This window comes from Spea bombifrons, chromosome 2 (assembly GCF_027358695.1).
Source record: "Spea bombifrons isolate aSpeBom1 chromosome 2, aSpeBom1.2.pri, whole genome shotgun sequence".
NCBI classification, from domain to species: Eukaryota; Metazoa; Chordata; class Amphibia; order Anura; family Pelobatidae; genus Spea; species Spea bombifrons.
The window spans coordinates 113,019,477-113,045,919 of record NC_071088.1 but is presented as its reverse complement, the minus strand read 5'-3'; the positions used below and the strand labels follow the sequence as shown (position 1 = coordinate 113,045,919).

The 26,443-nt window shown below is 41.5% G+C and overlaps 2 protein-coding genes and 1 long non-coding RNA gene across 4 annotated transcripts in view; 1 reads left to right on the top strand and 2 right to left on the bottom strand.

Annotated features, from left to right (window-relative positions):
* Positions 1 to 21,918, top strand: part of MYO1A (myosin IA) — a 48,849-nt gene extending 26,931 nt beyond the window's left edge. The window contains exons 19-29 of one of the 2 annotated variants that reach the window (XM_053455708.1): positions 2,456 to 2,549; positions 10,132 to 10,281; positions 10,581 to 10,649; positions 11,914 to 12,000; positions 14,192 to 14,266; positions 14,373 to 14,507; positions 15,173 to 15,279; positions 16,485 to 16,617; positions 18,215 to 18,364; positions 19,707 to 19,834; positions 21,670 to 21,918. In XM_053455708.1, coding sequence (XP_053311683.1) covers positions 2,456 to 2,549; positions 10,132 to 10,281; positions 10,581 to 10,649; positions 11,914 to 12,000; positions 14,192 to 14,266; positions 14,373 to 14,507; positions 15,173 to 15,279; positions 16,485 to 16,617; positions 18,215 to 18,364; positions 19,707 to 19,834; positions 21,670 to 21,787 — 1,246 coding nt within the window. In that variant the 3' untranslated portion in view covers positions 21,788 to 21,918. The remainder of the gene's footprint in view (positions 1 to 2,455; positions 2,550 to 10,131; positions 10,282 to 10,580; positions 10,650 to 11,913; positions 12,001 to 14,191; positions 14,267 to 14,372; positions 14,508 to 15,172; positions 15,280 to 16,484; positions 16,618 to 18,214; positions 18,365 to 19,706; positions 19,835 to 21,669) is intronic. The other variant, XM_053455709.1, reaches the window with a different exon arrangement.
* On the bottom strand, positions 9,229 to 9,382 carry LOC128473485 (uncharacterized). The gene is made up of 2 exons (XR_008346281.1): positions 9,349 to 9,382; positions 9,229 to 9,304 (listed from the first exon to the last, which is right to left on the bottom strand). It is a non-coding gene; the product is annotated as an uncharacterized LOC128473485 (long non-coding RNA).
* An 822-nt stretch (positions 21,919 to 22,740) lies between the features above and the next one.
* Positions 22,741 to 25,627, bottom strand: CCDC89 (coiled-coil domain containing 89). The gene is made up of 2 exons (XM_053455715.1): positions 24,965 to 25,627; positions 22,741 to 23,580 (listed from the first exon to the last, which is right to left on the bottom strand). The coding sequence occupies exons 1-2, from the start codon at positions 25,532 to 25,534 to the stop codon at positions 23,158 to 23,160; spliced, it is 993 nt and encodes a 330-aa protein (XP_053311690.1). The 5' UTR covers positions 25,535 to 25,627; the 3' UTR covers positions 22,741 to 23,157.
* Between the last annotated feature and the right edge of the window lie 816 nt (positions 25,628 to 26,443).

Sequence of the window (26,443 nt, the reverse complement as noted above, 5' to 3'; positions counted from 1 at the left end):
AAACATACGCTATCACACCCAGACACGCATTCAAACACATCATTCACTTACTCTGCCTACCCCTAGATTTAACGAGTGGCGCTTTGTATTAGTGATGCCCTAGACCAAGTAGCACCCCGCAATATTCTCTTGTGTCCAAATGCTATATACAGTGACACACACCCATTTTAACCAGAAATAGGCCTGGATTTAACCCTAGGCGCCCCTGAGTTAAACATGTGTTACAGGGAATCATTGTCTTCCCTTTAAGTACGACATGACTGCTCATACACACACATATGCACTGCTCTTATGCATGCCTGCCCACAAAAACACATATATACGCTGCAGTTTCCTGCACATACACACTTGCCAGTACTCACACATATGCACTACCCTTATACACGCCTGCCCAAACATACATAAACTGCTCACACACACATGCCTCCCCATAAATATACACTGCCCTTGAACATACTTACACAGACGTATACACTATAAGACAAATACCCTCCTAATATACACACATATACACTGCCCATACACACATACACATATACACTGCCCATACACACATACACACTGCCCATACAGACGTACCCATACACACTGCCCATACAGACGTACACATATACACTGCCCATACACACGTACACATATACACTGCCCATACACACGTACACATATACACTGCCCATACACACGTACACTGCCCATACACACGTAAACATATGCACTGCCCATACACACGTACAGATATACACTGCCCATACACACGTACATATATACACTGCCCATACACACGTACACATACACACTGCCCATACACACGTACACATATACACTGCCCATACACACGTACACATATACACTGCCCATACACACGTACACATATACACTGCCCATACACGCGTACACATATACACTGCCCATACAGGCGTACACATATACACTGCCCATACACGCGTACACATATACACTGCCCATACACGCGTACACATATACACTGCCCATACACACTGCCCATATACACGTACACATATACACTGCCCATACACACGTACATATATACACTGCCCATACACATGTACAGATATACACTGCCCATACACACGTACACATATACACTGCCCATACACACGTACACATATACACTGCCCATACACACGTACACATATACACTTCCCATACACACGTACACTGCCCATACACACGTACATATATACACTGCCCATACACACGTACATATATACACTGCCCATACACACGTACACATATACACTGCCCATACACACGTACACATATACACTGCCCATACACACGTACACATATACACTGCCCATACACACGTACACATATACACTGCCCATACACACGTACACATATACACTGCCCATACACACGTACACATATACACTGCCCATACACACGTACACATATACACTGCCCATACACACGTACACATATACACTGCCCATACACACGTACACATATACACTGCCCATACACACATACACATATACACTGCCCATACACACGTACACTGCCCATACACACGTACACATATACACTGCCCCTCGTTTTGCACATCAGACCCCCCCTCGTTTTGCACATCAGACCCCCCCCCTCGTTTTGCACATCAGACCCCCCCCCTCGTTTTGCACATCAGACCCCCCCTCGTTTTGCACATCAGACCCCCCCCCTCGTTTTGCACATCAGACCCCCCCTCGTTTTGCACATCAGACCCCCCCCCTCGTTTTGCACATCAGACCCCCCCCCTCGTTTTGCACATCAGACCCCCCCCCCCTCGTTTTGCACATCAGACCCCCCCCCCCTCGTTTTGCACATCAGACCCCCCCCTCGTTTTGCACATCAGACCCCCCCCTCGTTCACATCTCTTACCTTTCTCTTCTTCCTTTCTGCTTTCTCTTCATCCTCTCCTGGTTTGCCGCTCACTCTCAGTGCAGTGCGGCTGCGCACAGCTATTTATGCTGAGCGCCGGGGCTGGGATATAAACGTCATATCCCATCGCCCGGCGCTCAGTGACAGAGATCACACCGGTAAGTGTGCCCTTAATGTTGGACTGGTTAGGGAAATCCGTGATCTCCCCAACCAGTCCTGCACGCTGCAGCTGCTGATCGGGCAGCTGTGCACCGAGGGCACTTACCTCACACAGCCCTGGGGGGGATTTCTCTATTATCGGTCCCCCCCGCATGATTTCCTGGGGGGGATCTGTCCCCCCCGGTTCCTACGCCCCTGCTCATAATATTTGCTGGGTCCTACAACCCTAGAGGTCACAATGATGTGTATATCTACACAGCATAAAGTGAATTTATAAAATGTTGATGGTGAACATCGGGGGTAGGCAGTGATTCTGTATGAGGGCACCAGTGTCAATGACATGGCTTTTGGACAGTGATAGTCACTATTGGGATATACCTTAAATGGACCTGATTATATGTGTGTTTTATGTCAGGGCTGGAGTAGAAGTCTTCCTGTCAGAAATTGGTTATCCGGGTGAAGAAATAGCATATGGACGCACCAAAATATTCATTAGGACTCCACGCACAGTAAGTAACTGTTAACTGTTATTGGTCTTGGTTCAGAGCTCAGCAGCTGACCCATGCAGTAAAGAAAGAACTAAAATGGGGGAATTATATTTTTGTACTTTAACAGAATTTAAATCTGCAGCTGGTTTCTCTAAAATAGGGAGTCTCCCATGTGCTCTCTTGGACTGCACTAGTCTCCCAACACTGTATTTGTATCTTCTTAATAATGGTCTTTCTGTACTCCTGATCTGTCACTTTAATGAGTCTCAAACATAAGTCAAGTAGAATGGTACATGAGAAAAAACAATTATGTTATAATATAATCCCAAACCAGAGTTTGCAGTTGTTAAATGCAAGCGCTTGATGGTCAACTGCAATGAATCAAAATCAACAGTTTGGGTTATCAACAATGACAGAGACCACATCCAGCCTTATGTGCAGCCTTCTTACCTCACTGCAGCCTTCTTACAATCTGTAAGACATTATTAATTATACATAATAACCAAAGATAAAACATATAAAACAAAATGAATTTTAGACTTGCCAGGTTCCCATGTGTAGATAAAAAAAGAAAAAACAACATATGACTCAATAAATGAGACGCTGGGCAACTAGAAGCTTGTGCAAAAAAAGCTGCAACCTAAAGTCCAAAGGGGGTTTGCATTTTGGAATCCAAAGCAAGGTGGGAGCTGTCTTGTTTAGGTCTCCATCTGTTACAGTTTGTTTATCACACCTTTATCTCCATGTGATGACAGCATCTACATCAATATGCCCATCAACTCCATCACCTTTTCACCAGTCGATTCACACTTCACCCAGAAGGGCTTGGGAGCAGTACCAAGACATGGGACCTGCCCCAAGTCTGAAATAACTTTTTTATGTGGGTTAATTTGTAAGATTCCTACCAGTCAAGTCTGAAAATGTAACAAAGTTTGTTTCAACGGAGAAGATTTTTTCTAACCAACAGTGCAGTTTTGTTTTCTGTGCTACTGCTAACACCACCTATGACTTCCCCAAAAATCCTGCCCAATTGGATTTAATGTTGAAAGCAACAGTCTGGAAGATGCCAGAAGATTCATTGTAATCCTTGACCTTGGCCTGGAGCACCCTGATTACCAGGCACTTCCAGAAGCAGTGCCACAGATCCGCCTCCATCGTGTTGCATTTGGGACAAGAACTACTAGTTACCAGTCCCATCGATGCTTGATGAAAGTCCTGAATAGACTGTGTTGTGTATTTTCTTCTAATCAGTGGGTATAAGACACTGATTGAGCCTGTTGAGCCATTTTCTCAAAAGTCATTCATTCCAGTCTAGGGGCTAAAAGTTTTTGGTCACTTCTCTAAGGTAAAGGGCTAGCTTCAGGTATGCATACCAATTTATGGGATTGTCTGGCTATTTCCCTTTGCATTGTGTGAGAGTAAATGCCTTTTTTTGCCCATACCTCAAACGGGAAGGCTGCCTCACCCCTCTGGCTTGTATAATAAAGGTTCACTCACAAATAAAGGTTGTCTTCTGCAATTTGCAGAAGACAGTTAAGTGACACCTGGGGACTAAACTCGGACTCAAGAAGCACATCAGTAAACTTATGGCATGTCCTTCCTGCCAGATTGTACCCCTTAATATTAGGCAAATTCGTCCCAAGAAGTTACTGCACTTGTTGAAGCTTATAAAGCCCTATTCTTGTTTTTTTACCTGGCCAAACTCCTCTTTAATCAACTGGTTATGTTTAGAGGTGAGTATTACTGGCAATAAAATTGTAGGGAAGCTCACCATCTTAAGAAGAGCGGTCCAGCCCGTGAACGTTAAGTGAAGGTTCATCTATGTATTCAGCCCCACAAGAACTCTCTGAATCAGGGAGGGTGGTATTTATTCTGTACAGACTGTGGGGATTTCTTTTGAATTGTAATACCCAGATAGTCTATGGTGTTGGCGGCCCATTTAAGATTAACTGGTTGCATACTAGTGGGCAGGCCCGGACTGGGACAAAAAATAGGCCCGGGCATTTAAGCCTGAGCAGCCCTTATTTATTTATTTATTGTTAAAGCCCACCCTTCATGTACCATCTTTGCATTTAATCATTCACACAAATCATTAACACATTCATTAATGCAGTCTCACAAATCATTCAAGCAATTCATCCTCACATGAATTCATTAATTGTCATACGCATTCACACAATTCATCCACATATTCATTCATTCTCATACACATTCACACTACCCCCTCTCTTCATCTTATTAGCCCCTTCTCACTATGTTCCCCCTTTTCACTATGTAACCCCCTTCCCCACTTCTCAATATGTACCGCCTCTATCTATCCCCTCTCCCCCTTTCTCACTATCTAACCCCCCTCTGCCCCTTCTCACTGCACCCCCCTCCCTCACCCTACTTACCTTGTTGCCGGAGCAAGAAGCAACTGCGACCGCGCCTGTGGCAGGGCAGGATTGACTTAGGGGCTGATGGAGCTGCAGCTCCAGGCCCCCACCTTAAAATAGGCCCAGTCAGGACCGGACTGACTGGTCCTATATGGCCGCATTAACGCAGAGCCCCTTAAGCCCGCCGCAACTACCCCCTCCTATCTACCCTCTCCCTCTTTGAAGTTCACTTACCTTTCAGGAGTCCTGCGGTGGGGGTGCAAGGCCTCTGCCTCCCAGCTCTGCCACTGTATGGAACAGTATAGAGTGATGGGAGTTATGATGTACTTTTATAGCATAATTAGATCATGAAAAAGACATTGGAAATGGTACAGCATAACACCCATCACTCTCACACACTTACCAATCCACACGTATACCAATCCACACGTATACCAATCCACACGTATATCAATCCACACACACAGGGCCGGACTGGCCCACCGGGATACCGGGAAATTTCCCGGTGGGCCGGAAGGTCCGTGGGCTGGGCGACCGGCAGACTTACCATGAAGACAGCCGCTGAGCGGCTGCAAATGGCATTGAACGCCTCCCTCGGTGCCAGGGGCGGGCTGGGCAGGGGGGCAATTGCCCCCCAGGCTGCCCGAAATCTAATCAAAGCGGCCGCTGGGTGCTGATGCGGCCGGCCGGCATCAGCACCCAGCAGCCGTGTGCGATGGCCGTCTAGTGATGGGAGCAGTGTGAGGGGTGAAAGCTCCGCCCCCTCGCACTGACCTTTCACCCCTCACGCTGCTCCCATCAAATCAAATCAGATTGCTGGGAATGTAATCTAAATGGCCGGTGCGTGCTGATGCCGTCGGCCGCCTCTGCTTTAATACTTTTTTTTTACTTTATATGGCAAGCCGATCCAGCTTACCATATAAATAAAAAAAGTGTTAAAGTAGCTCCGGCCGGCGGCATCAGCACGCATCGGCCGTTTAGATTACATTCCCAGCAGTCTGATGGCTGCATAGTAATGGGAGCAGCGTGAGGTGGAAGCTCCGCCCCCTCGCACTCAGACTGCTGCAGCACCGGATGTCAGGTCAGTCATCCTGTCAGGATAGAGAAGAGAACAGTGTGCGGCTGTTCAAGAGAAGTAGAAGGTGAGTAAAATAATGTATTATGTGCGATCTGGAACAAGTTTTCCTTATAAGAAAAATCAAAATATAATTTAATAACCTTATTCCCTTAAGTCTACTTTGCCTATTGATGTTTACAGACCTGAAGTTTCTGCTATGGAAGAGCTTAGCATTCAAATAAAAATGTATCAGACACATTTACCAGATTTTATAAGTGTTTGTTTATTAAGTTGAGGGCAACATTGTTTGTAGTTGATCACACTGGTACTGGTGGACTATACCAAGACAGGCAAGTAATCAAATATCTTAAATTATCATAATCCACATGGCAGGACTCACCTTCATTGCAGTGCTCAACCGCAAAGCTCTACTTCTTCATCTTCTACATTCCACATAGCACAAGTAGGCCCGATTCCAGGCCATCCTCACATAACGTGGTCACTAAATGTGCAATGCGCCATGCACATAGGCACGTACAAATTACATCATCCTTTAAGGGGACCTCCATCTCAGACTGCCCTGATTCCTGGTGAATTCCTCTATTCAAACTTTGGGCCTACACTACTTCCTTGCCCTTTACTAATGTAAGATGGTTAGTTCGTTCTGCAGTTTTGCTGAGGGTTCTTGCTTCTGCCTATTCCTGTTGACACCTTTTCATCAGGTATGTGGTAGGCTAGAATTGCAAACTGTATAATGTTTTTTGTATTTGTTAAAAACAAAAAAAATCGTCATGTGTGTGTATGTAAGTGTGTCCCCCTATATGCCATTCTGCCTCCAGAAATGCCTATGCCTTATACCCCCCTATATGCCACTCTGTCCCATGATATGCCTTTTAACCCCCTATATGCCAGAGTTGCATATAGGGGTATAAGGCATTTCTGGATGCAGAGTGACATATAGGGGGTCAAAAGGCATATCTGGAGGCAGAGTGGCATAAAGGGGGTTAAAAGGTATATCATGGGGCAGAGGAGCATATAGGAGGGTATAAAGCATATCAGGGAGGCAGAGTGGCATATAGGGGGCATAAGGCTTTTCTGGAGGCATAGTGCCCCATGATATGCCTTTTAACCCCCTTCATGCCACTCTGCCTCCAGAAATGCCTTATACCCCCTATATGCCACTCTGTCCCATGATATGCCTTTTAACCCCCTATATGGCAGAGTGGCATATAGGGGGTTAGAAGGCATATCATGGGACAGAGTGGCATATATTATTTTTTTTATTTAATATGGCAAGCTGGATAGGCTTGCCATATAAAGTAAACAAAAATGTCCCATGATATGCCTTTTAACCTCCTATATGGCAGAGTGGCATATAGGGGGTTAGAAGGCATATCATGGGACAGAGTGGCATATAGGAGGGTTGAGGCATATCAGGGAGGCAGAGTGGCATATAGGGGGGTATAAGGCTTTTCTGGAGGCAGAGTGCCCCATGATATGCCTTTTAACCCCCTTTATGCCACTCTGCCTCCAGAAATGCCTTATACCCCCCTATATGCCACTCTGTCCCATGATATGCCTTTTAACCCCTTATATGCCAGAGTGGCATATAGGGGTATAAGGCATTTCTGAATGCAGATTGACATATACGGGCTCAACGGCATATCTGGAGGCAGAGTGGCATAAAGGGAGTTAAAAGGGATGTCATGGGGCAGAGGGGCATATAGGAGGGTATAAAGCATATTGGGGAGACAGAGTGGCATATAGGGGGCATAAGGCTTTTCTGTAGGCAGAGTGCCCCATGATATGCCTTTTAACCCCCTTTATGCCACTCTGCCTCCAGAAATGCCTTATACCCCCTATATGCCACTCTGTCCCATGATATGCCTTTTAACCCCCTTTATGCCACTCTGCCTCCAGAAATGCCTTATACCCCCCTATATGCCACTCTGTCCCATGATATGCCTTTTAACCCCCTATATGGCAGAGTGGCATATAGGGGGTTAGAAGGCATATCATGGGACAGAGTGGCATATAGGGGTATAAGGCATTTCTGGATGCAGAGTGACATATAGGGGGTCAAACGGCATATCTGGAGGTGGAGTGGCAAAAAGGGGTTAAAAGGCATATCACGGGGCAGAGGGGCATATAGGAGGGTTGAGGCATATCAGGGAGGCAGAATGGAATATGGGGGGTATAAGGCATTTCTGGAGGCAGAGTGGCATATAGGGGATTAAAAGGCATATTATGGGGCAGAGTGGCATATAGGAGGGTATAAAGCATATCAGGGAGGCAGAGTGGCATATAGGGGGGCATAAGGCTTTTCTGGAGGCAGAGTGCCCCATGATATGACTTTTAACCCCCTTCATGCCACTCTGCCTCCAGGAATGCCTTATACCCATTATATGTCACTCTGTCCCATGATATGCCTTTTAACCCCCTATATGGCAGAGTGGCATATAGGAGGTTAGAAGGCATATCATGGGACAGAGTGGCATATAGGGGGTATAAGGCATTTCTGGAGGCAGAGTGGCATATAGGGGGTTAGAAGGCATATCAGGGGGGCAGAGTGGCAAGCCTGGGGGCAGAGTTGCATAACTCGGGGGTAGGTTGTCAAATGAAAGGAAATAAAAACCAAACATGTCTCAATCATAGCTTTTATTAAATATGGAAAAAAATAGTCTACATGAATTAATAAAGAAATAAAAGTCTCTTACCAGAATATCATGAAAAATAATGTGATCAGTGTTTTGTTCCACTGAATAAAATGGAACTTTTTCATCTAAAAATGTTTGCAGTAGTAAATGTTTTGATCCCTTTATGTGTAATGTATTTCATTTATTAGGGCCTTTTAACACTTTTGCTTTCTGGTATTTTAATACAAATAATGAGATAAAAAGAATGGCACATAGTGTGACTCGGGTGTGTATAAGGGGTGCGTGTGGGTATAAGAGCTTCACCGTGAGATAAACTATATGGGGCTGGTCTCCAAATTTTTCCAGGGCTGCTTTTCAGTCCCAGTCCGGCCCTGCACACACATATATACCAATCCACACACATATATACCAATCCACATATATACCAATCCACACATATATACCAATCCACACATATATACCAATCCACACATATATACCAATCCACACATATATACTAATCCACACACATACATATATACTAATCCACACACATACATATATACCAATCCACACACATATATACCAATCCACACATATACCAATCCACTCTCACTTAATGCTTTCCTACCTTTCCTTTCTTCTTTCAGTTCTTCTGTCTTCTCTGTCTTCTTCCGGGTCAGAGGGCACGGACAGCGGTGGGCGCGGCTTCAGTGCTGTGCGCCGAGATCTGACAACAAACCCCGGCGCACAGCAGCTGTTGCCGCGCGGATCACAAGGGAGCAGTATCGGAGGTCTTTAGCAGACCTCCGGCTCCCTTGAGTCATTTTAAGCCGGGTTGAACCCAGCTTAAAATCACTCAAGGGAACCGGAGGTCTGTTAAAGACCTCCGATACCGCTCCCTTGCGAGCCTGCTCCTCCAGCGGCGGACATTACTGTCCGTCTCTGGAGGGGTGCCGGGTGCCGCAAGTTGGCACCCCCTGATGAGCGGCACCCGGTGCGGACCGCCCCCCGCTGGAGTGTGGCGCCCTTAGGGGTCTGCGGCCGCACAGGGTTTAAATTAAAACATCGGGGTTTTTTTTTTTTTCAACTTTATTTAACATCCTCCATGTTAAATAAAGTTAAAAAAAAACTTTATTTAACATGGAGGATGTTAAATAAAGTTAAAAAAACCCCCGATGTTTTAATTTAAACCCTGTGCGGCCGCAGACCCGTAAGGCCGGCCTTGGTGGGGACTTCCCAGCCCCTTAGAGTGGCGGACCCGGTCGCAGTTGCGGCGGGCTTAAGGGGCAGGTGCCCCTTATGCGTTAATGCGGCCGTAGGTAGGGTAGGGGCCTGGAGCTGCAGCTCCATCAGCCCCTAATTTAATGCGGCCCTGCCGTGGCCCGGCCCACCGGGCAAATGCCCGGTGTGCCCGATGGCCAGTCCGGGCCTGCTAGTGGGACATCGAGTTCTGTCCAAGATTAAGGCCACTAATTTATCTAGGTCACTTAAAATCTCTTTAATCTTGTTTTTAATGTTTTATTTTTGTTCAGCTCTTTGACTTGGAGGAGAGACGCAGGATGAGGCTGGGTGAGCTGGCTACCTTGCTACAAAAGACATATCGGGGATGGAGGTGTCGTGAGCAGTACAAAAAAATACGCAAGAGCCAGATCATCATTGCTGCTTTTTACCGTGGCTATTCTGTAAGTGTCAGCAGTGTTGGAACTGAATGTATAACATATAGCAAGTATGATTTAAATCTAGCATCACAGAGGATAATGCACTTATCCACGTATATATATATATTCTACTTGCATATGACAAGCTTATGGGGTTATCGAAAGTGGTGCAGATTTTTTGTTAACATCCTTTAACATACAGTATAAGGACCCAATCCTGCCAATGAAAACCCATTTCTGTTGTCCATACAACTTTGCAAGGTGTATTATATTAAAGTAAACACTTTACTGTTACTTGCAACTGATTTGTGCTTGTCCCACAGCAAAAGAAGAAGTTTCAGAATATTAAGTTTTCAACATTAATTGTGCAAGCTTTTGTCCGTGGCTGGAAGGTAAGTGTTCTATACTACTCTTAAAAATAAAACTTGTGAATCTGTACCAAACACAAGTACTCTCACATATAGCCAGGCTAGTCATTGAACGAGTGGGCAAATGCCTTTAGCTCCTCTCACATACCGTCATTTCCGCTCACACAGCAGATCCTATCCTGGCGGATCCCATTGTGGATACACAAGGCCGCATACTGAATAAGAATAAAAACATAGCATATGGCCACATGTATCCACCCGGCATCCGCACGCAAATTGATTATCGACCACTGGGTATAAAATGCTAGAGCCGATCTTAATCCCGAGTCCAGCCCTCTGTATAGTTCATTGTCTGTGGAGGTGGCACCTATTACATGAAGTTGAAGGAGTGAAATATACTGGCAGTGGTATTTAACTAGAAATTCAATAAACTTTGTTATGGCCACAGCTATACAACTTACAGTACCATTTATTAAAACACTGTATAGTTATTGCCTTTTTTAATATCTGTCAATATTTGGACAAAATCTGGTTTATCAGATATTCAGGAGATATTTCACCTTATTGAAGCTGAGATCATTTGTACTCGGTCTCAAAACCTGCATAACTAATAATAATCAGTCTGAACTCACCTTCCTTATCAGATTTAGGGCAGGGATAATGTAATGCACTTCTTACTTATTATCTACTAAGTGGGGTCAGACTGGTGAGTCTTCAGTGAATAAAGAATAAGGGTACTAATTATATGTGCAAGATGAAGTGTACAAATACCGAAAACTGTCATTTGTGTTGTGAGATTGTAGTGTGGATATTTGCTCATTACTGGGCGCTGTCCATTTACCATTTGGTGACAATGCATGGATATGGAGTGAGATTATGCTGCAAGTTTTCATCGTATGTCATCTAGGGGCTGCTGGCCTTGAAGGACCATGGCTGCTTTTCTTCCCCATAATCCATCTTCTGATGTCAAATGACCAAATGACAGTTCAACACAAATAATAAACCCATGTAATAAGCAACACCCCCTCTTTTGTTGATACTACTGGGAGCAATACATTTCACTTGTACTTTTAATCTGATAAAGAAGTTGAGTTCAGATTGCTAACGTTATTAGTTATACAGGTTTTGACTGAGTACAAATGATCTCAGCTTCATTAAGGTAAAATAGCTAAAATAGTAAAATGCTAAACTAGATATTGTGCAAACATTTACATTACATTAATGGTACTGTAATTTGTATTGGCAACAGTTCCTCTTAAAGATTTATTTGCTGTTAATTTGATTCCAGGCACGTGTGCTGCTGCGGAAAATGAAATTGCAAAATCGCCAAGAGAATGCGTCAACCACTATATGTTCTTATTGGAGGGGGTATCAGGTAACTCTGCATACTATACTAAAAAAAAAAACCCTCTCATGATACTCATTGACACCTAACTTTTATTAATGATTAGATAAAATAAATTCTAAATCCAGAAATTCACACTAACCCTAACATCAAGTTACTGCCCATAGACTCTAGAAAAACATTTTCCTAAGTGTTTATAGCGAATTTATATTAAATAATTGTGTTTATCCCCTAATAATAAAGCCATTTACACTATCCCCAAAATCAAGTTAGTGCCCATAAACCCTAGAAATACATTTTCCTAAGTATTTATAGAGAATTTATATGATTAATGGTTTTGACCCCTAATAATAAAACAATTTAAAAATACTGGGGAGTCTTCTCTCTAATATCAATTGCTACTGTAGAGTGACCCCAAGCAAAAACAAAGAGAAATTGCTTATAAATGAAATAAAATTCATATAAAGTCTATAAAGGACTGAAATATTCTAGTGCTGTATTAGTCTATTCTGGTGTGCACTATAACTCTTGAACACTTAGACCGAGAAATAACCTATTGCTGAAACAATTACCACTACAGTAATGTACTAAAGTGATGAGGAAATGTATTCATTTGTTAATTAAAATAATATCTCATATGTCCTTCCGAGAAAGTTGTGCTATTCATTCACATCCCCCCTTTAAACTGAAAACATTAAAATCTCATGTCCGGATAAGCATATAACATATTAAAGAAAATTGACTGCAGATTTAGCACTTCTGATCTGCTAATTTCTATGTGCTCTAAAGCCTTCTTAGACTATACCCCATGTAGTATATACTAAAAAATATAGTTCCTTCTTTACCTTGTTGAATACTTTTATGAAGGTTTCTACTCTGGGCTATACATGTAAATAGTATTGCTTGTCCAACAAATATGGTGTTACCGTCACACACCAATAAACACCATTATTGTTGAGTGATGGACTATACATAGGGTGTATTCTCTGTCCTCCCCAATGTCACGTAATTACCTTTCCTACAACCAGAATTTTACATTATACGACAACAGAGTTGTGTAAAGTAACAAAGAGGCCACAAGCATATAAGGAAAGAAAAAAGGTTGTTGTTTCCTATGGCAAATGGTCCATTGTGCCTAATTATAGAAGTTATTGGTTTAAAATACCATGTACTAACTTGTGCTGTTTTATTTAGTTTGTATATTTTATTTTAGGGGTTTAGAAACTATACTACGCTATAAACTACTTCGCGTATATACTTAATTTAGTACTACATTTTAATATTTCTCTAAAGAGGAAGTAGCCATGGGAATGGGTGATGGATAATCATCACAATTACTTATTTGACCTGGCAATTAAATGTGTTTAATCAATGATAGCTAATAACCTATCAATCAGTATAGATGTATATAGTATACCATGGAAGCAATTGTTTTGATTTCCTGTACTGCATGAATGTAGTTAATCGGGTCATGCAGCCTTTGTATGGTTTGGGTGAGAACTTAAGAATTTCCAAAATGATCATGCTATTTTAAAATAGTACTGATCATTTTAAACAACAACGTCTGTGGTAAAGTTTTATTAGTGTGTCTGTCCAGAGCTTTCTTATCCTCTCCAGTGCCTTATAGGAGGCGGAAAATGTATGTGGCTGTGATTAGGGCCAGGCTAGCCCCAGTAAGAAGAGGTAGAAAGAAGTGGGGTTACGCAGAAACCGGGCAGTAGTGGGTTGAATGTAGGTATTTGGTTATACTCCCCAGCCCAGACGTTGAAGACACTCAACCAGAGCCCAGGAAAGCAGCTGCAAAGTTGTACAGTGTAGCAATCAGCATTAGCCCAGGGGCAATCTGGTACGGACTCAACACCCTGCTCAGTATTTTTCATCAAGAAGGGTTAAAAATGCCTTACTCTAACATTTTGGTACAGGTGGATGAGTCCACCACGGCTCAAGTGCGGGCTCAGCAAGCAGGGTCATGTTCTGGCCAAGTCCTGGCTAAACTTGTACCCCACCACAGCTAGTTCACCCCATATACCTCTAATCAGCAGGATTAAACCACCTCCTTTACCACTCTGCATCAGAATTACTGCTTCTGTGTAACCCTAATAGTGTTTTTGGAGAAGCTATACTGTAAGGTTTTGCTGTAATGAATTAAGTAAGATAGGTGTATAGTGTGCAAGAATCTGAATGGGTGACACTTTCATAACATGGTTTGTTAAATTTACAGGTGAGAAAGCAATACAGGAAGAACTTCCGCTCTCATGCATCGAAGAAACTGGCTAACTTTATCTACCGAAGAATTGTGAGTTTTAGATTTCATTTGCGGTTACCTATAACCAAAGTATGAGGAAAAGCAAGTCTTTCATTCTTGGTAAACTGTTTTTTTATTTTTATTATCTTTCCATTAGCTTCAAATTTTCTTCATGGGACTGAAAAACAACCTTCAGTCGATGTCACCGTTGAACAAGGAATGGAAAGAACCCAAATATAAGTTTCTCACAAACACCAACCAAGAACTTAGGAGGATATTTCAGCTGTGGAAGGTTAGAAATACAACCACATTAACACCCAACCTTTTTGTTTACCTTAGGTATATCTCATGGATGTGTTTGAAGATCCTTCCAATGGATATATTAACTTTATTAAATATAAACTCATAAAGGGACAATCTACTGCTTGAAACAGCCTCATCAACAATGAATGCATATTAATGTGCTTAGTAGGTACTTTAATATGTATTTCTTACCTGCTAGGGATAAAGCCCTGCTTACCTACTGAAAATGTACCACTCCTCTGCTTTTGGGGATTTGCACTAGTTTTGGCCGGTAAAGGCAGCCAACCTTTGTCAAGAAATAATTCCTGTTTAAATCAGTGTTTCCGTGCATGCTCACAGGTATCTTCCTAGACCTCCTGGAAATTTCGCTCAAACCACTGCTGGAGCTGGCTAGTGGTCAGTATCCATGGTGTGATACTCAACTATCCTGTGCATTAAACCATTTTAGCCTTAATCTATATGGTACAAAAGGCACAGAGGTAGAAACTATGCATGCACGTGCGCTCTGATGATTCTCCTCTCTCTTAACATAAAAGCTCTCACAAAAAGAAAACTTTTGTCTGTGGAGTTTTTTCACAGTATGTTTATCAACAGTCTTCCCTTCTAATAAGTGGAAGAAGGGTGGATTTATTTTTTTTTGTTCTTCTTTTGTAGTGTAAGAAATATAGAGAGGGTCTAACCCCACAACGCAAGGCTGTACTTCAGGATAAACTATGTGCCAGTGACATATTTAATGGCAAAAAGAAATCATATCCTACAAGGTAAGAAATCACAGTATATTACTTAATTCTATCCAGAGACTAGAAGTTAATAAAACATTGCTTACCCCTAGGTAAGGACAATCAAGTAATCCAGACGTTTGTCCGCAGTGAATGAATACAGTTGTTTCATATAGGAAAGCATCTATTCATTCTTAGTTGTGCACAAAGTGTAATTTAAACAATTCTTTAAATGAACAAAACAATGTATACTAAATAATTTCATTCTGATTGCAGTCTTACTACTATCATCTTGACATCCATGTACAATGTTTTATATTTAAGATTTCTGATGGGAAATCATAATGACAGTCTGAACACACACACACACACACATATATATATATATATATATATATATATATATATATATTACATTTATATGGCGCCAGCAGATTCTGTAGCGCTGTTACAATCAGTGGAATAATTTAAAATCACAAACTATGACAAACAAGAACAAAAGGAGAAGACAACCCTGCTCTTCTGAGTTTATCTGTGCTTGATACCAGTGCAGGTTACACTTTACATTGCCTGAATGCCAAAACTCTGATTTAGACAGTCTCTTCTGACTGTGTCATCTTGTGACAGGTGTGAAAACTCAAGAGGGTCTGACCCTGCTGCCATCTCCGAAGGCCTTCTACCCACTGGCTGACTGTACACAGAGAGATCAGAAAAGCAGAGCCCTGCTTGCTGATCGCTCTGTGATCACCTACACTGAAGATCAGAGTTTTGCCTTCTTTATAGTAAAAAAATATAAAAATATTTGTTAAAAAGCAATACAATTAAAATAATTTTAAAACATTTAAAGGCATTTAAATGGCATACACAACCTCTTGAAAAGGGAAAAACACTTGTCATGTTAAAGTTGTTAAACCCCCAAACAGAAGTGATTACTACAGAGACATAATAATCAGCTCCGATGCCAGGAGCAAGTTTTGATATTTCAATGTAACACATACAGTAATTGATGGAAATTTGTGGACCATTGGTAAATGTCTGTAAGAATGGAAGAAAGTTCAGATCTTTGGTAATTTAAATATTTACAGATTTTTGTAACCTAAATGTCCCTTCAAGGGCCGAATTTAGCATCCTGCCAAGAGGGACATTTTAGTATCATTGTATACATGAAAATTACAACAAGGTAAGCTCTCTCGGGCTTATATATACTTGCAAAAATTAACAATATTCCTGTAACTATTTTTCCCTAGTGTCTCTAAACCATTCCAGGGAGATTATATTGGAATACAGAAAAATCCAAAATATCAGAAGCTTACCGCCTCTGTCCCAGGCAAACTGGAGCTGGCTGCCAGTGTTAAGAAAATCAACAAAACTGATGGCAAGGTAAGGCTACACTCAGTCCATATTGTAAAATGCTAAACTGATTCTGCAAGTAACAAAGCCAAGTGGAATGAAATGGCATTCACTATAAATTCAAGGATAATTTGTTAGCAAACTACAACTTCTTAGTCTTATTTCTGTTTCCCCCACCAGAAAGACCAAAATGTTCTTTATGTTGAGGATACAGGAGGTTCATATGTCTAATTCAACACATAAAAAAATGAATAATACTGTGATATGCCCTCAATCGTTGGACATTCAAAGTGTTGTTGTAGCAGATATGGGGTTTTTAAAAAATTAAGCATAAGTAGCTTTGTTTAAGACAAAGGTTGAAATCCCTCAAAAACACCCACTGGACCATCTTTAACATGGGACAAAAAGGGCTGATGCCCATGACCAGGCTTAATTTATAAGCCAGCTGTTCCTTGGGCTCCCTCAACATCTGTGTTTCAATATTTGTTTCCTCTGGTAGATGCCAGATGAGCGTCTGATTGCCCTCCACAGCCTGGGGTCTGCATTGGGACCTGTTTTAAAATGTTTCACACACAAAATAATTAAAAGTAATGAAATCACTTTATGTTTATTTGTTCCCATGGGATAAAAGTTTCCAACATGAGTGGGAAAGACCAGATGAAGTACAACAAACAAGTAGTATTTATTGCACCAATTATGGGACTTAAATTGACCCTATTAAACACAATTGGTATATATTGGAGGGGATATGGCATCTTGAAATACCCTGAGTTATCTAGTTTTCAAAAATCTATAGTGTTCTGGGGCTAAATTGAAATACGAGGCTTTTACTTTGCCTCCAAGGTGAAATGAACCTGGACCCAGTAAAGTGATCTGTCAAAATCCCTCGCTTGCAAAAACTGAAATCTGCATGTTCCAATTTTGAACCCACAACATTTGTTTGTCCAGCGTTTGAAAATATCTAGTTTTTTGGGGGTTAAATTAAAAACATGGGACATTGGTTGTGCCTCAAAAGTGATTTGTGATCTGTAAAGTTTGAAAACTGAAATGCGCATGTTCCAGTTTTGACCCTGCAACATGTTTTCAGGTTATCTACATATTATGCCAGACTGCTGTGCAATAATTACTTCTTTTGAGGATACTCACAACGCACTGAGTGTGGCAAATTAACTAAATATTGCATAAACTTGACTGCAAAAAAGTCGATGAAGCTGTAGTTCGAAGACCAACACAAATATTCGTTAATTTCTGATTCCATGGTAGCGTTTGTGAGTACTAAATTTGCAAGTTGCAGTCGAGAGCATGCAGGTTGAAAGTCAAGTAACATTTTTGCAATACTGTTCCAACTGTGGATATTATACTCACCACTGTGTAACAGTATTTTGTCATAATAGCATAAAATAGACTTGGGTGCCTTGTGAATAAGACCGCCTGCTTGGATAATTTGTGTAAGTATATTAATGACAATAGAGTGATTAAAAGAGTGATCTTTGTTCTGCTATTCAATAGTCGCTATTTTCACCATGACTGGCATTAAAGAGTTCAGGTAAATACCCTTATAATGTGATCTAAGCTTGAAGATTCCATTTTGAAACGAGCCTAAAGAAGTAATTTACTGTCTTCACAGGGAACAGCTATGATGTTTCTGTTGACGAAAAGTCACTTAGCACTTGCAGATTCAAAAGCTCAAGTAAAGCACCTTGCCAAGTTGGATGAAATCGCCAGTGTTTCAGTCAGCAAGTTCTCTGATGGACTCTTGGTTATTCAGCTTATCCCGGTACTGTATATCATTTCAAGTCCACATCCTCTACAGTTTACTGTTCACTATAGTTCATATTTTTTCTAATAGGACCAATCCCCCCCTCCCCACAACTAAACGACACAAACTTTAGGTACATTTAACATTCACATCATATTGAATTCATCTCTGTATTCTTCTAAATGTAGCACTGTATCAATGAATTAATCTAGTTTTGTTGTGGTAAACATGGCCCAATGTGGAAACCCATCATTACAAAAGTAAGACTGCTCTTTGTAGAAACTGTAACTTGATTTATTTCATAAAAAAACACTATAAACATTATAAACCATGAACTGAGGAGAGTAGCTCTCCAATAGTTGTTATATTACATATACTTAGTCTGCATTTAGCTTGGAATGATCAAGGGTCTTTCAAGGGGTTAAGGAAGAGCAAGTGAAAGTTTGAAAATGCACCTGGCAGACTGTGATACCAGGTGATACCCAGATGAGCCCCTGTCCTCTGAGTGTATAAATGGCTTTCCAGATTTATTTTATGTGCCCCTGTCCTCTGAGAGTATAAATGGCTTTCCAGATTTATTTTATGTGTCCCTGCCAGTGGCCTACTTGGGGGTGCCACTCATTTGAGGGGTGCCACACTGGTACACAGAATTCCCAAGAATCCTGGAAATTCCCTCTCTCAATGTTTTCCTACCTTCTCCGTGGGATGCTTCCGCCTCCCTGTCTCCTTCCTTGCAGTTCTATTTCTTCTCTTGCCTCTTATTCTTCTTCTGCCATCTTTCTTTTTTCTTCATCCTCTTCTCTTCAGTATCAGCTCTGTTGACAAGGCTTTTTGGAGTACTCCCACAAAAAGGCGTAGCCATGGCGTGCCCCACGTGGACAGCCTATCCCATGTTCTTACAGTGGGGGAGAGGGTGTGCATGGGGGCTCCCCCTTTTGCGGGAAGTACCATGGGAGGCCTGGTCAACATTGACGATGGAGAAGCGAACGAAGAAAGAAGAAGAGGCAAGAGAAGAACCAGAGCTGTAGGAAGTAGACAGGGACATAAAATCAGTCGGCGGATAAGGTAGCGAGACATTGAGAGACAGCATGTTAGGGTGTGAGAGTGTAAGAGTGAGTAAAAGTGTGAATGTGTGTGAGAGTGAGAGAGAACATAAGAGTGAAAGTGTGAGAGACTGAGTGTGTGAGAGCGGGAGTGAGAGCGTTATTACATTTGAAAGTGGAAGGTGCCAAATATAGGCTCAACCTCAGGTGCCAAAAACTCTAGGTATGTCCCTGGTCCCTGTTCTTGCCCAGGATGTGCCCATGTTCAGCATACTTAACTGGTAACTATAACAGCATTGTGAATTTTTTATTCACAGACATCAACGGCAGGATTGAAAGGAGATGTCCTCTTGACCAGCGAGCATGTAATAGAAATTGCGACTAGACTTCACCAGTTTTTTCTGGAAGCAACACAAAAGAACCTAAATCTACAGATCAGTGATGAGTATGTTTTATACACGTCTTTCTCTCTTCACTATCCAGTTGCTTTTGGAGGCAATTTTATTTTCAGGAACGACAAACGGGACATTTATCAATGAAATCAGTGGTGCTCAGTTACCCTTCAAACAACATGCATTGTATCCTTAGACGTTTATATATACACTGATAATACAATATGTAATGTGTTTATGTATTGTACATAGTGCTTAGTGTGTCCAATTTCTACAGTGTCATCTAGTTTAATGTAGTCATTTAATCTTCCTGGACCTGCACACATGTAAATGCATTTCTAAACCTTCTCCCTTATTACGGGTGAAGCTGAGACTATATTTTATGCTCCCCGGGTGTAATTAATCAAAAACACACTAACGCCAGAGATCTATCTAGGAAAACAGCCATGATGTATCATGGATCTGGTAATAATTTAAATATATTACATTTATTCAAGTATTAAAAATATTATTTTAGTTGAAATAGTCCAGTGAATCAAGGATTAACTTTAATCAAATCTAATTCATTTATAATTCATCAATAATTAAATTGTAATGTTAATCGAGAAAATCAAAACGTTAATTCATGATCATTGAATGCGTCGTGCCTCCTTTTTAAATCATTTAAATATTAACCAGTGCACAGCCATAAGTACAGTCCTCTGTGTGTATAAAGCGTTGTATATAATGGAGTAGTACCATTTTGGTATATAGTATTCCATGTTATATTTAAAGTTGAACAATGTTCAACTGCAGCGAGGTGAGGTTTTGTCTGTTGGATGCCAAGCTACCGGCGGTCATCAAGAGTTTGTGGATGTGGTGGACTTGTTGGAGACATTGATGGTTACGCGTGTGGACTGGATAGTCCTTCCTTGGTCATGGGCATTATAAACAAATCTTTATGCATTTTGAATGCACACATAGGACTGTGCTTACTCTTGATGGGCTCTATGAACTGGTTAATATTTTAATGATTTGAGCAGGAGACACAATGCATTCAAAGATGATGAATTAGCCTTTTGATCAACCGAATCAATAAATTTATTAAAATAATATTTTTGATACTTGAATACATTTAATATATTTTCAGTGTTTTTATGGTGGGCAGTTCTGCTTCTTTTTAGCATTAATTCTATATATATATTTCATAGGCTACACAGGAGACAGCTTATTAGCAGTCCTAGTCGCGCCCAATTAACAAATTAAGCCATTTTAATCCAGATCTTTTTCTGTGTTGGCGTACAAATTCAAAAAGCTGTCCTGGGCAATAAGTTGTCTGTGACTTTTTTGTCCCTTGCCCCGCCTTCCAATTTACACAAATTACACACACACTTACCCATACTATCTGACAGACGTACATATTCTAGCACACAATCCATCTCACCCCACTTACAAATCCATGCTCACACACGCACATAATTACACATCCATGCTCACATACATTAATATATACAAACATATATACATACATTCCCACCTGCCCCTGCTTACCTCTCACCGCTCCTGCAGCTTGCTGTTTCACCGTGGGGTCACATAATGTCACGTGACCGTGATACACTCCTGTCTCCCCGTGCAGGTTAAAAGTAGTTTAGAAAGGGCCCTTTCCAATTTAGACCGGTGCAGGAAACAGGAACAAGGGGTTGCAGCTGCAACCCCTGTAGTTACGTCAGTGATTGGGAAGTAAGAAAGCGTACAATAAAATTAACTATGGTGCCTCAGAGAAGCAAAATCCAGAATTTGTTTACCTATTCTCGAAAAGTATAACTGACTAATTAGAGAACTCATATGAATGTCATTGCAAAGGTTATTCTAGATACTGTCCAAAATAAACAATATATTCTCTGTTCAGGTTCCAAGTGAGATTTAAGAAGGACCCAGTGGCAGTGAAATTGATTGAGTCCCCTGTACAGAACGGGAAAGGTCCCGTCTACAAGAAGAAAGGCCAAAGACTTGAAGTTTTTGTATAAGAATGGAAGAACGGGATCTAGTGTGAACCGAGTTCGAGGGAGAAATACATTGTGATTTTGGTTAAAGGCTATAAACATTTCATGGCTTTCCATGTAAAATAAATAAATAAATGCTTACTAAAAATCAACAAGGCGAACAGTTTCTGCAGAGCTACAACATTTCCTTATACAATTTCATTGTTGTCCTAATTTCTACAAGACAAATATAGCTTTCTGCTGTTTTAGCCTTTGAGTGCCAGGTGAATGATCAAATAATTGCATGCCTGACACTTACTAGGCATAATGTACCGTTATACTTGAGTTGATAAAACTTGACAAGACCCCTTGTTATTGCATGTGCCTATGTACCCTACTAACCTTGGCATATACAAACTATCCTATTTATCCTGCATACCCCAATAGAATTTGTAATTTCCTGTTTTTCTTGTCTACCAGATCTTGCTGAGAAAACTTGGTAGTGCCCAAATTGCATTAAACATCAGTCAACATTATGTTCATTTTCCCTAATAAACAGCAAAACTAAAATGAAACTGTTGTGACTCCCAAAATCCAGATCACAAGGAAGTATGCACCAGATCCAGTACTTAGTTTTTTTGCAGTGCATTACTTAAGTTTAACTGGTTACCATTGGAAGAAACATTTCCCCAGACATAAGATTATACCCCTGCAATAATCTGATTTGCACTGGTATTGGGGAATAGTTACAACCTTGGTAGTTAGGAAGTAAATTGAACATTTCAGCTCACTCGCTTCACGCCCTTCATTATGCATAATAGTCAGGTAGCTACGTAATTTGAAGTCCTCAGGATTTTGTTGTCCAAAGTAAAACTGATGTACGTCATCTGCTATCTGTGGCTTACCGCTAAGAGGTGAATTACAGCTATGACATCACTTAATGCAGTAAGGAAAAATCTGGTATAATGTATTGAGAACAGTAAAAACAAAAGCAAAAATTCATTATAAGAAAATATTTATTACAAGAAAAAATACTCACGTGGCATTAAAAGGACTACGAAAAATAAAATACTCCATCAGAGTTTGGTTCTGTACCCAACGCAATATGCTAAATGGAAGAGGCACAAAGTCATCAAATAGGCAATTGCCTATGCTGCCCATGCCAGCCAACCCCCAATACATATACAGAGTTGGACTTGTGTGGTTAGTGTGCAATATATGCAAATAACCACTCTTTACAACAGCAGTGTTCTGAAGGGCATCTCTAAATGTGTCAGAGCTTATTAGCGGCGCAAGACAGATGTAGTGTCCACGGGTTGTACTCAGAAATGTGTTATATTGTTGTTGTTTTGGAATAATTAGAAATCTAAAACAAAAATGGCCATGGCATGCACGCTGATACTTGTGCTACCCTTTCAACCAATCAAATGCCTCAGCTTGGCATTCAGGTCTCTTTCTTTGGATAGCAAGTTCCCACTATGAGTTTTGTAAGCTTCAAATTCCCTTCTCAGCTGCACTAACTCCTTCTCATTCTCTTCTAGCCTTTTATGAAGTTCTGCTACTCTGGCATCTGCATTCACAGCTGCAGCATCCTTTTGGTATCTCTCTTCTGCTAAGCGATATGCCTTCTCAGACTCTTGTAGCCTTTCAGTCAGCTCAGTGACCTCTTTTTGCCTTTCTTGAAGGGTTCTACCCCTCTCCATACACAGATGAAGAAGCTCCTGCTTCTCTTTGTTCATTTCAGATACAAGCTTTTCAGTTTCCGTTTGTTCAATGCTCTGTGCTTTTTTCATCCGGCATATTTCCTGCTGGGCCTTGTGGCAAACTTCCTGCAAACTCTGTATCACAGGAAAAAAACATAAGGACTGTATATTTAAAACTGTATTTCTTTCACTTTTTTAGTACCTATAAAAAATTATTGGTCATGTCTAGCCGACCAGGCTTTAGGCCAGGGGTGGGCAACATTTGGATTTTAATAACATAATTCCTGGGCCATACAAAACTATCAACTTAAACATTACAACCACATTGTATATTTATATCACAGACAATACTGAAATGTAGTATTGATTTATGTGACGCTTCCGTTGGGCGGTACAAGAGATGCCACACACAGGTAAGCAGCGGGCCCCTGTGGAAGTGATCACAGACGGGCCCTTTATGCCCTGCGGGCCAGGCCAAATAATTTACACTAATACAGTTAATATAATTTTCCATGACATTTTCTAATGAGTGAGCTGATCTTTTATTCTTAATATATATTTTAGTGATACAGATAAATAAAATAGATAGATTTATATAAAATGGGCATATTTAAACAGAGAGAATTATGGAGGGACCTGTTAGCGTCCGGTATCTCTATTCCGTGACAATAAACCTGGCTTCTAGATTGAAAGGAAATTTTCCAAGCCATGAGATATCATTTCACATTTCTTCAACTAGTAGCTCAAACTGAACAAATAAGAGCAGCCACAAGGCAACTTGCCCTTAAGGACGAGAATCAAAGTTTTATGTTAAAGCTAACCATTGTCTAGCAATGTGTTGATGGTTTTTATTCACCATACAAGTTTACATATATATATATTCTGTTGCCGAATGCACAGATTTTCTTTTAAATATCATGTCATAGATTAACATATACATTTACACTGTCAGGAAACGCATCAATGATTTTCCTTTATATTGCTTTAAGTATGTTGCATTCAAATGTACAGTTAGCAGAACTGATTAAGTGCACTGGGACCAAAGGCCATGTTGGGACGGTTTGACAAAATATATAATAAATACTTATTTTATACATATTATATGTATTAAAATACATGTTTAATGCATAAAGGGGTGGTCTTTTTTTATGCTTTGCTTATATGCATTTGTATGCAGATGGCCCCGCCAAATACATGTCCATGCGCTTGATATAATTACCGCCAGTCATCTCAGCGAACGCTGTGGGCGGGGTCTATTCAGATCCCTGGGCGTATCTGTGGCAAACGCTCCCATTGTTTTTAATGGGGCGCTTTTCTGCCACCGATTGCCATTCTTCTTTAATCGGACATTAAACTGTGGCAAAGGACACTGGGACAAGATGCCAAGTTGGGACAAATTGATTTACCGTAAATATTTGTAATCCACAAAGTATGTATGGAAGTATGATGCCATGGGCTACCTGCAGAGAGAGAGGGGTCTGGGACAGCTGTAGCTGGAAGGGTGGGAGACACTTCTTACCTCTAGTTTCTGGCTCAGGAAGGCCAGCTCCTGCGTCTTACCCTGACTGTCCTCCGATAGCATCCCCAGTTTCTCCCGCATAGCTTCCAGCTCCCCCTCATGCCTCAGCCCCTTCTCCTTCTGCTCCCTTTCCATTGCCTGTAGCCTGGCACTGAGCTCCTGGATGCTCCGGTCCTTCTCCAGCAGCTGGGGGGCGATGTTTCCCCGCAGCCTCTCGCATTCCGCCCGCAGCTCCTCATTCTGAGTCTTGTATTCGTCTTTGAAGCGCATCATCTGCTGATGGTTTGCCGCCAGAAGCTCGAACCTCTCATCTAGCTGGTCCCCTCTCTTCCTCTCGGCTTCACAGCGCTCCTCCAACTCGGCATTTCCTTTCTCTAGACACTGGCACCGGCGAAGGGTCTCGTCCGCCCGCTGCTTCAGCAAGCAGATGAGCTGAGACTGCTCCTCCAGGCGGGACCGCAGCATCTCGTTCTCTGTCTTCATATCCCAAGGAAGTGAGGCTACCTTCTGCAGGCGGGATAAGCCCTCTCCGCCACTATCAGCCAGCTCTTCCCCTGTGTCTCTAGGCATTTCCAGCACGGCACCGCCAGTACACTAACAGCCCAAGACACACTCCGCCACTGCAGACACCAGTAGGCCTTCAAACGTCTCCCGGGGCAACCGCTGTTGACGGTTGCTCCAGGCAACGACGATTAGCCAATCCGGTGTCACGCAAGGTCTGCGTAGCTATTGGTTAGGAGTGCAATCTCAGCAATCCATTCAGCTACCATTTTACTGTATGCTGACTGTATGTATTTGTGAGTAAGTGCGGGTGTAGGTGAGGGGTTGTGACGTATTAATTCGGGCATTTTGATTATCGCGGTAGTTGAGGGGCTCAGGGAGGAATGCGAGGTTATTGGATTTTTTTATTCCAATAAAACCATTTTACCGTATTTCTACTTGGCACTGGAGTGACGGAGGCTGTGAGGTGACTGGCTGTGATTCTGTCTGATGTTTATATGAACCAAAGTGTTTTTCTTCTTTTTTATTTCAAGGTCTGGTTCTGACGTTTGCAGGGCCCTAACACGATGCCCACGTTTGTGACAGTACAAAGTCAGCACAAATAGCAAGTTTAAATTTAATAATTATGCTAAAGAAACACAATACAGGGTTAAAAATATATTTTTGTACACATCTGGTACTTTAAATCATTATGGCTGAGGGTCAGCAAGAGCTCCCCTTTCAAAAGAAATGCATATTATTGTTACCATGGAAACCAGTAGATAAACTAAGTTGCTATTTTAATGCACCATTGGCAATTGATGCATGTCTCCTTAATATGGGGGGGTGAAGGGAACATTTTAAGTTGAAGGCAGAATAGAACATGGAGAGAGGAGAAAAAATGAAAAGGCAGACAAGCAAGAGGAAAACAAGACAAAAAAGACTGCAAACATCTGATAGGGCAAAGCAAACTACATAAGAGTCAGGCTAGGTTTCCAC

Coding starts and splice junctions, on each gene's coding strand:
- CCDC89 (XM_053455715.1), bottom strand. CDS start 25,534: ATGCCTAGAGACACAGGGGAAGAGCTGGCTGATAGTGGCGGAGAGGGC. Junction 23,581..24,964: donor TCCTGAGCCAGAAACTAGAG/GTAAGAAGTGTC, acceptor CCTGTGATACAG/AGTTTGCAGGAAGTTTGCCA.